The sequence below is a fragment of the Mastomys coucha genome, unplaced genomic scaffold (assembly GCF_008632895.1).
Source record: "Mastomys coucha isolate ucsf_1 unplaced genomic scaffold, UCSF_Mcou_1 pScaffold16, whole genome shotgun sequence".
NCBI lineage: Eukaryota > Metazoa > Chordata > Mammalia > Rodentia > Muridae > Mastomys > Mastomys coucha.
Window position 1 is genome coordinate 56,940,047 of NW_022196898.1, and position 14,040 is coordinate 56,954,086.

Genomic DNA, 14,040 nt, shown 5'->3' on the forward strand with positions numbered 1-14,040 from the left:
GTCCCTTCATCTCTCCTCTGCCTCACCTGTCCCTTCATCTCTCCTCAGATCTCACCTGTCCCCCTTCATCTCTCCTCTGCCTCACCTGTCCCCCTTCATCTCTCCTCTGCCTCACCTGTCCCCCTTCATCTCTACTCTGCCTCACCTGTCCCCCTTCATCTCTCCTCAGATCTCACCTGTCCCTCTTCATCTCTCCTCAGATCTCACCTGTCCTCCTTCATCTCTCCTCTGCCTCACCTGTCCCCCTTCATCTTTCCTCTGCCTCACCTGTCCCCCTTCATCTCTCCTCTGCTTCACCTGTCTCCTTTCATCTTCCTCTCACCCTCCTCCCCTGATTAGTCTGCCTCACTCCTTCAGGTTTTCTTTCAAATACAGACTGAGCTGACTGCTTTTTACAACCTGTGCAATGGAGGAAAGACTTTGAAGTAGAGAGGAGTCAAACTAAAAATATCTAATGCTTGGCAGAAAGAAAGATAAAGAATCTTAACCCAGTACAGACAATGCCAAGGCTTCCCAAGGTGCATACGTATATCTTGGAGTCACACTCTTAAATTTCTTCCCCAAATCACAAGTCACCATGAAAGACACAAGACAACATAAATACAATGAAATCTCACAGATATAGCCATTCACTCAACTAACAAATGCCCTTTCTTATGTGCAAAGAACTGGCTAGCAGTCTAGTAGTACTGTGCTATCTGAGAGACAGACAATATTAGAGTTCCTTGATAGTTCCCCAGTAAACTAAGTTTGGACTTTTCAAAAACAGTGAGAGTAAGTTGGGCTGTGGTGGCACACTCCACAATTGGGACGGAGAGGCAGGTGGATCTCTGAGTTTGAGTCAAGTCTGGTCTACAGAGTGAGTTCCAGGATAGCCAGAACTACACAGAGAAACCCTATCTTGAAGAAAAAAAAATAAGAGTAATCCCTTCTCAATTTAGCTAAGGGATTGGGTGTAGGAATGGATAAGTAACTAATATAGATTATATAACAAGTTATGAATAATCTTCCTTGCTTTTCCTTTCACTCAAAGTCATTTACTCCCAGAATATAACCAAATACCAATATCAGCAGCCCAAACATAGACTGACATTCAGTTGTGCCAACCCAGGGTCTCTGTTCTCAAAGGCTCAACTGCTGTGTTAATTACCAACTGACAAGCACTCTGTACATGAACTGTCACCTTATAGTTACTACCCCAGTGCAGCAGAAAATGTTATTTGTTCAGAAATGTTATTATCCTATACCTAAAGATTTCTCTATATGGCAGCGGTTCTCAACCTGGAGGTCATATGACCCTTTCACAGGGGTTGCCTAAGACTATCCTGCATATCAGATATTCACAATTCATAACAGTAGCAAAATTATAGTTATGAAGTAATGAAGAACAGCATTTTATGGCTGGAGACCACCACAATATGAGAAACTGTATTAATGGGTCACAGTATTAGGAAGGTTGAGAAGCACTGCCCTAAGGGAACTTATCTCCCATTCACTGATGCCTTGACCATGGAATGGTAGTAGAAGAGATGGAACATGCAAGAAGCTCTAAGAACCACTACATGTGCATGTGTGCACACATGTGCACAGGAGTGTGTGGGACAGAGAGGGTAATAACTCAGTGGTGGAATGCTTGTCTGGCTTATCCAAGACTCTGAGTTTGAGTCCCAACATCTACCAAAGACAAAATCCCCAAAACAAAATGACTGACAAGAGCAACAAGAAACTATTGTGTGGTTCCAACATATTTTCTTCTCCTGGTTACACATCCATCAGGGTCCAGAACACAGAGGATATAAAATGAAACTGCAGCCAATCACAATGACTTCTCCTTACAGTCTTCAGGGTCAGTCCTAAGTGTTCTGCACCAGCTCACCTGTAACGATTCTCCTGGAGTACACAGGCTCAGCCAGCTTATGGACAGCCTCGCCTTCTACACAACCCTCCTTGTGACCCACATTCCCACATCTTTCTGCATCTTTGCATTCAGATTATTCTTACCTCCTAGAATGTGCCTCTTAATTGCTACCATGTCAAATTGTATTCATCTTTCAAATGCTTCCCAGTCTCCTGGTAAACACTCATTTGTGGCTGACTGTGACATCTATTCTCAACAAATATACTCTCCTACTTCATACAGCAATGACTACTTCACTGGGAGTATAGCTCTACATGTTGCTATAAGACACTTCCGGTTTCCCATGTGCTTAGTGTAGTGTGACTAAATTTTAGCTGATACAGTATAAATGAAGATTCTTGCTTCATTCTGTCTCTCTATTTATATCTTCTGTTCTCCTGCTATCTCATATAGGAATTCTATAGTCATCTGGCTCACAAAGGGACTGCCTAAAAGAACAGGCTTCCAGCCATTCTGTAGATCTACTGTGTAAGGCTTATAAAGCCCATTTCCTGACTTTTTTACAGAACAAGAAATACATTCTCACACTGTAGGCAACTGAAAGTTTAGATTTTCCTGTTGTAGTCAGTGAACCTAATTTTAATTTCCACGACTTTTGGCTATGCTGCATTTCTTTCATAGTTCTGAAATGAGAAGATTGTCTTAATCTAGCCGATATCCTCTAGTTGCTATAGACTCTCCCTCTGTGGACCAGGCTGGCCCTACACTTGTGATGGCCTTTGCCTCCCCAGTACTGGTACTTCTGCATGCTCCATTATGCCTTGCCCTGGAAAGATATTATGATTACATTTCAGATAAGCCTCTGTTCCTAGCTTAAAGCTTTCATATGAATTTCCAACATATTTTATGTTTATAAACATAAACATAATTAATAATTATAATTATTCTATATCAATTAAACTCTTTATAATTATTCTATATCAATTAAACTTATTAGGCAAAACCAGGTATGGTATTGGACATTATTTACACAGTACTTAGTAAGTAGAATCAGATACTATCTCAAAATAATTTTTAAAAGTAAATTCTCATAAGATGTAGATCAAGGAAGTGAATTAGGAGAAAAAAAAAACTTAGAAAAATACATGGAAATGACCTTAAATAATCCTATTTCACAGACTGGCAGTGGAACTGTCTCAAGGGCCTTCACATACATAGACATTTTCTGCCATAAGCCATCAACTAAAGTCATGATACTGTGAAATTCTTTCCTGCAAACACAGCAACTATAGCATTTTAATGACTTTTAGGACTAAAACTGTATTTGTTTGTTGGGAAGTAATGTTCTAGAAGTGCATTTACTGCACTATTGCTTATATCTCACATGACTTTAAGAAGTCTATTTTCATCTATACTAAACTTATATATTTATTGTACTGAAGGATGAATTTTAAGAAAATTTAAATAGATTGTTAAAATTTTATGATTTGTATTATAGTCTTTGTCACAGACAGCAAAGCTTAAAAGAGGAATCCTTGCCAGACAGTGGTGGTACATGCCTTTAATGCCAGTATGTGGGAGGCAGAGGTAGGTGGATTTCTAAGTTTGAGGCCAGCCTGGTCTACAGAGTGAGTTCCAGGATAGCCAGGGCTATACAGAGAAACCCTGTCTCGAAACGCCCTCCTCCCACAAAAAAGAGGAATCCTTTATGTAGGTAAGATCTTCCTATCCCCAAATATTGACCTAGTAGTTTGAAAATATCTCTAAATATTACACTATAAAATCTTATAGAAGAATAAGAGAGAGCAGAGAATAACAAGCCTATCTATTCGCTGGTTGTATAATTTCAGGTAAGTTATTTAACCTCTTAAATTTCTAACTTTTAAAATGGGTACAGAAGCTGGGTACTCAGAAGGCAGAGGCAAGTGACTCTCTATGAGTTCCAGGCCATCTTGGTCTACATAGTAAGTTCTAGGGCAGCCAGGGCTACATAGTGAGTGAGACCTTGTCTTAGAACAGAACAGAACAGAACAGAAAAAAAGTGGGAACAGAAGAAGCCACAGCACTACTGAAAAGATGCAATTATTAGATTTATGTAAAGCAATCAAGAAAATGATCTAACAGAGTCAATGCTCTACTGGCGGTTACTACGACCATTACTATTAAGTGTGCCAAAGGCAAAACAAATGAACAGCATCTATTTCACAGTTATGTTACATGATATCAAATATTTATTTTAAAGCTTGTCTAACTATCATAAAGGATTACAAAAGCTAAAAGTCTCTGAATTCCATCATCTAACGGTGATGGAACTTACCAGACACAGGCTTTGGTGCTGATTGGAAATGTAAGCCCCTCTTGTCATTATTAATGTCCTATTCTGATTTTTGTCCATGTTTCTCCATTTATCATGAGAATGTTTGCTTGTAGAAGACTAACCACAACATTTACCAAATGTCTACATAAAATACCCCCACCCTATGCTTTAGTAACAAGCTCATAAAACTAATTCTGAAAATTCATTATGAACAGAAATCTTAAAGTAAAAATCACCAGTACCTGAGATTCATGTGGAATGAAGGAAATGTTTATTTCTTTACATCTTCTTACTGACTTGGAGCAAGATGCTTTAATCTTGTTAAAGAGACTGTCAGGACAAACTGAGGGAGGAAAGCACAAGCTCATCTAAGTTTTACTCATTTTGAACAAATATCCCAGCATGCAAGAACACTTAACAACTGACTGGGCTCTGTAGAGCAAACTACTCTATGGATGGAGATGTCCAATACAAGACATGAGACAGATGAGGAAAATGGCAGGCATCTTTTGTTGTTGCTGTTTTTCTAGGGTACGGTTTCTCTGTGTAACCCTGGCTGTCCTGGAACTCACTCTGTAGTACAGGCTGGTCTCAAACTCAGAGATCCACCTGCCTCTTGAGTGTCCTTGAGTACTGGGATTAAAGGCACGCACCAGCACATTGGGCTTCAGACTTATTCAAACATGGTCACACACCTCAACGTACAACATAAACATCTCAGGCCTTCGTTCCCTACCTTTGCTATGAAAATGTGGACCATGGGAAAAATACGATGGATTTTTCTTACATAAAATACACGAAACGAAAAGCTACTTTTCTTTGGTATCTTCCCATAGGCTTCTTTCTCATAATATAATAATCCTCAGCTAGAATTTTGATTAAGATTCCAAAGTATTCATACATATAAACTAGAAGGCAGATCCTCTAAAGTTAACAGGCTGTTAGACAATGCAGTAGTAACCTCAGAAAGACACTTACAGTCAGTGAAGTATATATATGCTGCCTTGTATTTTTTCTCAGATTTATTTCCAAAATCTCGCAAGAAACAATCTACAGACTTAAAAAGAAATGAGATGTTAACACACAATTTTATTAAATACTGATTTAAATATGCTGGCTTTGAAGTAACCAAGATTATCTGATTTCAATAAAATAAGCTTTTACTAAGTTTAACTTATAACCTGATTTTTAAATACCCGTGCCTCCAGCCAGTGATAGCTATTAAGGCAACATAATAAGGTAACAAGTGAGAAGGTAATTTGAATACCCAGATGCTATTACTGGCACTGAGAAGGTCTAGGACAGAAACAACAGATGACAAGATTACTGAAGGAATTGAGAAGCCAACATACTGGCAGTATTATATGGAAATAAAATTACCAAGGCTTACCATTGAAGAAATGTTAAAAAGAGTATTAGTAAGTAAGGAGCTAAAACTGCTAAGACATTACAATAAGAGGCTTAGAGTCGGTTGATGTCTCAAGGAGGAAGAATAACGGATAATACAGTTAGCAGTGTGTGCCTTAATGCGCTAAATTTAAAAAGAAAGATAATGAGGGGCTGGAAAGACTGCTTAGTGGTTAAGAGTGGACTTGGGTTCAGCTCCTAGCACACAGATGGCTACCCACAACTATCCTTATCCCTAGTGCCAGGGACTTTGATGCCCTCTTCTGGATATGCAGGCACCATGAACATGTGTGGTACTCACACATCATGCAAGCAAAACACACATGCATGTAAAACAAAAACAAATCTTTTTGTTTGTTTGTTTTTGGTTTTTTGAGACAGGGTTTCTCTGTGTAGCCCTGGCTGTCCTGGAACTCAGAAATCCGCCTGCCTCTGCCTCTCTCGAGTGCTGGGATTAAGTGGTGGGATTACCACCACTGCCCGGCCCTAAAACAAATCATTTTTATAAGACTTGTTTTATTTACATTCCTATCTCTAAACTTATAAACCAATAGGAGCTATGCAAATCACTAATTCTGTAAAGAAACTATCATTTTGTAGCATTTAATTAAAATATATTCATTCATTCATTTGATGGGAAAATGAAGACAGCAAGTTAATTACTTTCTCCCTTCACTCATTCACATTTCCAGAGAGTGCCTTTCCTGCATCGGCTGTTTGAGCAAGCAATCACACACTGAGCTCTAGGACGCATTTCAGAAGCGGTGGGAGTCTCTCTATGCCATGCTACTTTTCTATTCAGGGCGGCAAACTTTTCAAGAAGTTCTTCCCCTAACGGGATGCTTCCTTCGTTTCACTGGACTTCCTCTCTCTGGCGGCCTAACCTCCTCAAGAGTGTGGCTGGATACTCTATCAATCAAGTGGGACTTAGATTTAACTGTGGGAAGAGCCTAAATGCAGCCACTTCTACAAGAGTGGGAAGGCAAAAAAGTTTCTCTTCCCAAGGACACACCACAAAGCAAAGCACACACAGCACGAAGGTAAGGCCCTCTGACTCAGCCAACCTCCCGAAAGCTGTCTATGCATCTCACTCATCTGGGAGCCCTGATGCTACTCTCAGGCCCTGGGGAAGCCAGTCTCCCAGCATGGTTCTTCACAGTGCTCTCGCAAGGCCTCACCTGCTCACCAGCAGGCAACTGATTCAAGGTAAGAGAAAAACTGAAGTTGGTTGTGGACAGACACCAGGGTCCCAGCCAGGCACTGCTTCCCCTAACTTTCTGCTACTTACTGAGTATTTGCTGTGCATCCTTATGTCACTGAACATTAGAAATGAAGAAGCCGGGCGTGGTGGCACACGCCTTTAATCCCAGCACTTGGGAGGCAGAGGCAGGTGGATTTCTGAGTTCGAGGCCAGCCTGTTCTACAGAGTGAGCTCCAGGACAGCCAGGGCTATACAGAGAAACCCTGTCTCGAAAAACCAAAAAAAAAAAAAAAAAAAAAAAAAAAAAAAAAAAAAAAAAAGAAATGAAGTTCCGAGGCATTAGATTCACATAAGCCTTATCGTTAATGGCCACATGGTCTTTTATACCACGTTTTTTTACTCAGAACTTAGTTGATTTATTCCTATCATCTTAACCATTTATTCCTTACTCCAATCATAACATTTTAAAAAGCTTCTTGAAAATCCATTTTCTTATACTGATAGTGCCAATATCAGTATAAGAACATATGGCAAAATTTGCTTCATTAACCATGATAGCTAAAATAACTGAGTGTTAGAGATAGAATGTGTGTGTGCATGGTGCACGAGCCCACACACACATATGCAATCCTTTTGACAATTTGCTAGGTGAAAAGAAGTTTGGTTTTCTTTTCTTTTCTTTTTTTCTTTTCTAAGACAATCTTTACTGTATAGACCTGGCTGGCCTACAACTTGCTATGTAGACCAGGTAGGCCCCAAAATCACAGAGATCTATCTCCTTCTGCCTCCCAAGAGCTGGAATTGAAGGCTTAAGCCACATTCTCAGCTAAACATGGTACTTTTAGGCTGCAATTTTTGTCCAGTGATGAATTTTTTTCTTGAATGATAAATTATGAAATATCATTAAAAAATTCTGTTTCTAGCAGACAATATGCAAATACATTTTTGTGCATTGTTTTCTGTTTGCTTGCTTCCCCAATATCTAATAGAGTTAAAAGTGGGAGTATAGAAAGCAGTATTAAAAATGCATTCTCAGCTGGGCAGTAGTGGCGCACACCTTTAGTCCCAGCTCTTGGGAGGCAGAAGCAGGCGGATTTCTGAGTTCGAGGCCAGCCTGGTCTACAGAGTGAGTTCCAGGACAGCCAGGGCATACAGAGAAACCCTGTCTTGAAAAAGAAAAAAGGAAAAAACAAAAACAAAAAAACCTAAAAATGCATTCTCAGAGCTCATGCCCGTAATCCTAGTATTTGGGGGGCTGCACCAGGAGGAGTCTGTGAGTTCAAGGCCAGCCTGAACTATAAACAGTCATTTCCAGGCTGGCTTAGGATACATAATGAGAACTTGTCTCAAAAAACAAACAATAAGATATTACACAGAAAAAAATGAATCCACTACTATATTTAAAGTTTGACTCAAGAAGCAAGTCAAGTCATATTGTCAAGAAAAAAACTGTAAAAAAAATTTCTTTAACATAAAAAAATATATATATATATATACACATAAATCTATACATACACATGTATACTATAGAAAAATCACTAAAATAAATAAAAGACTTATTAAGGCTGGAGAGGGGGCTCAGAGGACAAAGGTGCTTACAGTTCGTCCAGAGGACCCAGCACCCACAGTCGGGGTGAGGGACCCTTACAATGGCCTGTGGCTCCAGTTCCAGAGGATATGATGACCTCTTCTGGCTTTCATGAGCATCAAGCACGTACACAATGCACATATGTACATGTAGGCAAAATACTCATATACATAAAATATAAATACCCCTCTTTAAAAAAGATTTTCAAAAACTCTTTTTAAAAGACTTATCTATCTACATTTCTATCTCTTCCAAAATTAAGGGCCAACAGGAGCTATGTGAATCTCAAATGCTGCAAAGAAAACATCATTTTTATATCATTAAATTCTGCTTTCACATGATAAAAGAAATCTTCCCTTACACATTCTTACTGGGAGCAGTACAAATAAAATATAAGAACACAGAAAAACTTTCATAAATAAGCAGCTAATAGAAAGTCTTCTAATAAGGCATACTTAATACTCTGAATAAGAAACTGGGTCTTGTTTGTTTTATAACAAGGGCTGAGGGGCTGGAGTTTCAGCAGTTACAGCTCACACTCGCCTGTAACTCCAGTTGCTGGAAATCCAATACCCTCTTCTGGCCTCCATGGGCACCTGCACACATGTGTGCATATACCAAAAAAAAAAAGAGTAGAAACACTAATCAATTAAGAAAATTTTAAGATCAAGGTTCAATGAGCCTTGCACACGAAAAGCACACACTCTACCATAGTCTAAAAAAACGGACTCTCAAGACGGGGGATACTCACTTTTGGTGTTGGAGAGATAAAATAAAGAGCTTTCATTTGTCTGACAGGTTCACGATTCTTATAAATATTCTCTATAACTGAGAACAACAAAAAAAGTCATTTCATGGAACCGAAGGTTAAAGTATTTTTAAATAAACTTCATTGTATTTTCCATTTATAATAATAAGAAACACATTTATATACATACAGCAGAATACAGCAGAAGCAATCAAAATGTGAGTAATAAACAAAGAACTACATTAAAAAGTAAAATCATTCTTGGGGTCAGGGAGATGGCTCAGCAAGTAAAGGAACCTACCACTAATCCTGACACCCTAAATCTGGTGCTCAGGACCCACAGAGTAGACAGAATGAACTAACCCAAGCAAATACAACCACACACAAACACACACACACACACACACACATGCACACACACACACACAGAGCAAGTCTACGTGACTACACAAGATCTCAAGACCATCCCAGAGTGCTCTCTAAAATGCTTCTCAAGTCTTAGCTGTTGTCAAGTAAGCTTGAAAAATGATTACTCATGGCTTAGTTAATAATTCTTGGGGCCAGTGAAATGACTCAGGCAGTAAAGGCTGGCCAGGCCTGATGACCTAAGTTCAGTCCCTAGGACTCCACAGCAGACAGAAAGACTGACTTCTGAAAGTTGTTCTGTGACTTTCACATGTGTCACATGCTCCGTCCCCCAATAAAATGTGATAAAATTTAAAAAATAAAAAAATTTGTGTTTAAAATATGCTATTATAATAGCAAATACAAATTGAATATGCAATAGGTACAAATCATTTTATTTATAAATATCAAAGCCTCAGTCCTACATGATCAGGATTTCTGGAGAATGCTGGGTTTACTTCCAATCTCACAGCTGAAGAGCAGCATCACTCACCAGTTATACCCTCCTCTAGAAGGTCTGTCATTTTGCAGCATGATGACAAAAGTTTGGTGGTAAACTCATCTAACAGCATTATCTTAAAACAAAGTAAATTAAGAAAGAGCATAAATATATGATTGTCAAGAATTAACAAAAAACCAGAGTTTTAAAAATTCCTCTTTTAGATTGATTTGGTAGAGTACTTTCTCAATATACATACATGGAGATATTTCATACAGGTAAGAAAATAGAAATATTTCTATTTTGAAGCAGAGTTTGTTCATGGTAAGTATATCAATGTTTAACATCAAATTTCCTGAAAATACAATTGTCATTTACAGAATTATTGCTATAAAGCACCGTTCAGACACTTAGCATCTGCAACTATGACGTACTAGCATCCCATCCTCCAGACAAGAAAACAAGGAGACGTTATGCCTTGGTTAAGGTGCCACAGCTCGTGGCAAAGGCAGGCCTGAGGTGACGTTCTAGGCCTATGTCCTACGGAAGCACAATGCACTGAGGCCCTCCACACAGGTGCAGTCACACAGCTTCTACCTTCCACTCGCCTTCCTTCCGGCAGTCATCGAACACTGTTGTTTTTATCTCTGTTAAGAAAAGAAGAGGAAAAAAGGATTAATAATCAAAAGCAACAATTAGAAGTGTAAGTCTATGCAAAAGGGTCAAAATGAGAAAAAAAATGCAACTTGGAATGTGTTAAACGATATAAATACTGTATATTAAGCTGTAGGTAAAAATGCTGCTATATTATCTAAACTATACATTTAAATTATAATGTATTCTCAAACATAAGTGTATGAATATGTCCAGAAAACATTTCTCAACTATTATCTGATTTAGGTTTTCCTTCTTTCTTAAAAATTAAGAAACAAATAATTCATAGGAAGACCTTAACTGGCTCATAGATAAATTAATCTGACAACCAAATCTGCATAAACATTTTTCACCCTCATTTACTTTCTTGTTAAAGAATACATGTAGGTTGGGGCTGGCAAGATGGCTTGGTGGTTAAGAACACTTGGTGTTCTTGCAAAGGACCTGGGTTCAGTTGTGAGCATCCACACCAGGCAGCTTAGTCACCTGTTAACTTCAGTTTCGGGGCATCTGACATCCTTTACAATGACCTTGAAGCAATCCCCCTCCTGCCTCTACCTTCCAAACTATAGGCATGCACCACCATGCCCAACTCTAATTTGTTTACACTTTTCTATTTTTAAATTTATATGTTTTCAGTAAATGCTTTTGGGAAGTTTACCATCACATTTTGACACCCCATTAAAAAAAAGATACAATTCTAACAATCTAATCAATAGGAGTTATTGTAACATAATGGAAAATATTTGGGGGGGCTGGATAGATGGCTCAGTGGTTGAGAGCAAGTGGGGTGGCTCACATCGACCTGTAACCTGAGCCCTCCTCCCACCTCCACAAACAACTATGACTTTGTATAAATACCCACACACGCATATACATGATTAAAAGTAAAAATACATCTTCAAAAAAATCTGGTTTGTGTTTCTAGTTCCTGAAATAAATCTAAAATCCTTGAAATTTCTTATGTATCAGAGAATCTATGGCATGCTGGTGGCATAATCCTTGACTAGCTTCAGCAAGCAGCTGGTCACCAGAAAAACCAAGCTATGACTTCTAAGGAGGCAACAGGGACTAGAGATTGTGTTCAATTACCAGTGGCCAAATATTTCATCAGGAAGACCTGCATACTGGAATGTCCATAACCCACCCAGTTTTGGAGTCACTGAATGCATCCATGTGTGGCAATGGTGATATGCCCAGCTCCGCAGGCCGGGAAGCACCAATGACCCAAGCCCTTCTAGACCTCAGCCTCTGTCACCTGGCTGTTGATTTGTATACTTTAGAAAGACGACAAAAAGAAAAACCACCCAACAAGAACCCTGATAACAGGAAGCAGTTACTAGAGTTTGTAAGGTACGAATTACTGCACTGTAAGGGAAGGCAGAACACAGGCACCCGACTGGATCAGAAGCCAGGGAGTGTGGGAAGCAGGAACATTCTATTACTTGCTACCAGCATCTGAACTGAGGGCTGAACTGAGTTCCGGCTCTGAACCCTTAAGCCTGCCAAGGCTGGCATAGCAGTCAGAATTAAACCGAATTGCAGGGTTGGAGAACTGGTTAGTAAGAAGGAAAAGAATCAACATCTCTGCTGTTTGGAGTGTTCTGGGAGAGACGTTAATACTCATCATAGAAGTTGTGCTCTGGGGTTGGCGGGATGGGCTTAGTGGGTAATGTGCTTGTCCACCAAGCCTCACAATCTGAGCTCCATCCCCAGATTCTCTGCTGGAATGAGAAAACCGGCTCCCTAATGTTGTCCTCTGACCTCCACCGGCACACTGTGGCCTGTGTGCTCCTGCTCTAACATACACAGTCCATACAACAAATGGAATGTTAGAACTTGTGATCTGGGTTCTGTGATCAGGAAGATTCTGAAGTGTTAAGAAATAACAGTTAAAAGTTGAGTGTGGTGGTACCTGAATGCCCAGTAACTGGATGACAGAGGCATAGGATCAAGAGTTCAAGATTATCATCAGAGTTGGCCAGCCTGGGCTACGAAAAAATCCTATCCCAAACCTAAAGCAAAACAAAACAGTGGGGGCTGAGGAGTGTGTGTTCAGCAAGCACAGGGAACTGATACTGATTCTAATTCTGAGCATCTAAGTAAAAAGTCAGCTATCGGGGAGTGTCTAGAGGATTCCTGGAGCTCCCTGCCCAGCCTGCAGGGTCAGTGAGAAAACCTGTCCCAAAAACTAATGTGGAGGACTACGGAGGAAGACGCCTGACGTCAGCCTCTGAGCTCTGCATCCCTACAGGTACATACACACCCAGCCACCCCCAAAAAAAGGAGAAGAAAGAAGTCAGTAAGGGCAGTTATATATTGCTTACTACATAGATTATGTTATAGGGAAATAACAATTTTTTCTAAAAAACCCTAAAGTATTTTACTGCGATTACTCTAGAGAGCAAAGGTTTCTAAGGCATGATGGACAAGCATGACAGCTATTTTAAGGCAGAGCTCAGACACTGACAGACTACTTTCCCGGTGAGCTGGCCTCACTGCGTATACCACAAGCTGAAAACTGAGCACGCTGCATGTTCTTACAGCTCTTCCCTAAGAAACGAACTAACGCTGCTGGAGCAGAAGTCACATCGTTAGTCTTTGAAACCTTATGCCTGCGCTGCCCTAGATGACAGGAGCTAGTCACTCGTGACCTCAGAGCCCTTGAACTAGAGCTCGAACAGGCAGGTGCAGCAGTTGGTCTACACTTGTGGAATTCTGGCCTTGGGAGGCGGAGCACACTGCTTTGCATTCCAGGCCTGCCTGGGCCAGAGTGAAACCTGGCTTAAAAAAAAACCCAAATCACTTGAAATGTACAAAGTTCCGTGAGAAAGAAAATAACAGGAGAGAAGGTTGTGCTGTGACTCGGTGGCAGAGCACACGCTTAGCATGTGTGAAGCCTGATTTGATCCCTAGCACAACAAAATGAGAAACAGAAAGTCTATGAAGTCTTAAAAAGGGGGAAATATAAAATATCCTATGAATTCTTTTCCTTTTCCTTTATAAATTCTCATATCACATTAAATAAAATATATTAGTTAATTTCGTTTACTTTTATTATATTTTTAATATAGTTAACTACAAAATTTTAAGCTACCTCACCCGGCTCACATTATAGTTTTACTGACATGCTAAACGTGTTAACATCTTAAAAGTAAATGCTAAATAACGAGCTGTGGATGGAGCGATCAGGAGCATTCAACAGCGGCAGGACCTCGGGTGACCTACGCTGGGAGTGGGGTGGGGGAAATCTCATCGGCTATGGCAGAGCGTAAAGGCCATTTATACACTAATACAATGAACGTCCCTTAACCTTTTCTTCAGTAACTGAAACTGGACCCCAAACTCAATCTTTCACCTCTGCTGTGCCTCCTCCATACTCCCCTCTGAGACTATACTCACTTCTCAAGTCTCATCCATCAG

The 14,040-nt window shown here is 39.8% G+C and overlaps 1 protein-coding gene across 1 annotated transcript in view; it reads right to left on the reverse strand.

The window, feature by feature from the left end:
• Stxbp3 (syntaxin binding protein 3) overlaps positions 1-14,040 on the reverse strand; it is a 48,645-nt gene that overhangs the window by 27,436 nt on the left and 7,169 nt on the right. Inside the window, exons 2-6 of the mRNA XM_031375217.1 lie at positions 10,561-10,610; positions 10,018-10,099; positions 9,123-9,199; positions 5,154-5,232; positions 4,418-4,518 (exon numbers count right to left, since the gene is read on the reverse strand). Of these exons, the coding sequence (XP_031231077.1) occupies positions 4,418-4,518; positions 5,154-5,232; positions 9,123-9,199; positions 10,018-10,099; positions 10,561-10,610 (389 nt within the window). The remainder of the gene's footprint in view (positions 1-4,417; positions 4,519-5,153; positions 5,233-9,122; positions 9,200-10,017; positions 10,100-10,560; positions 10,611-14,040) is intronic.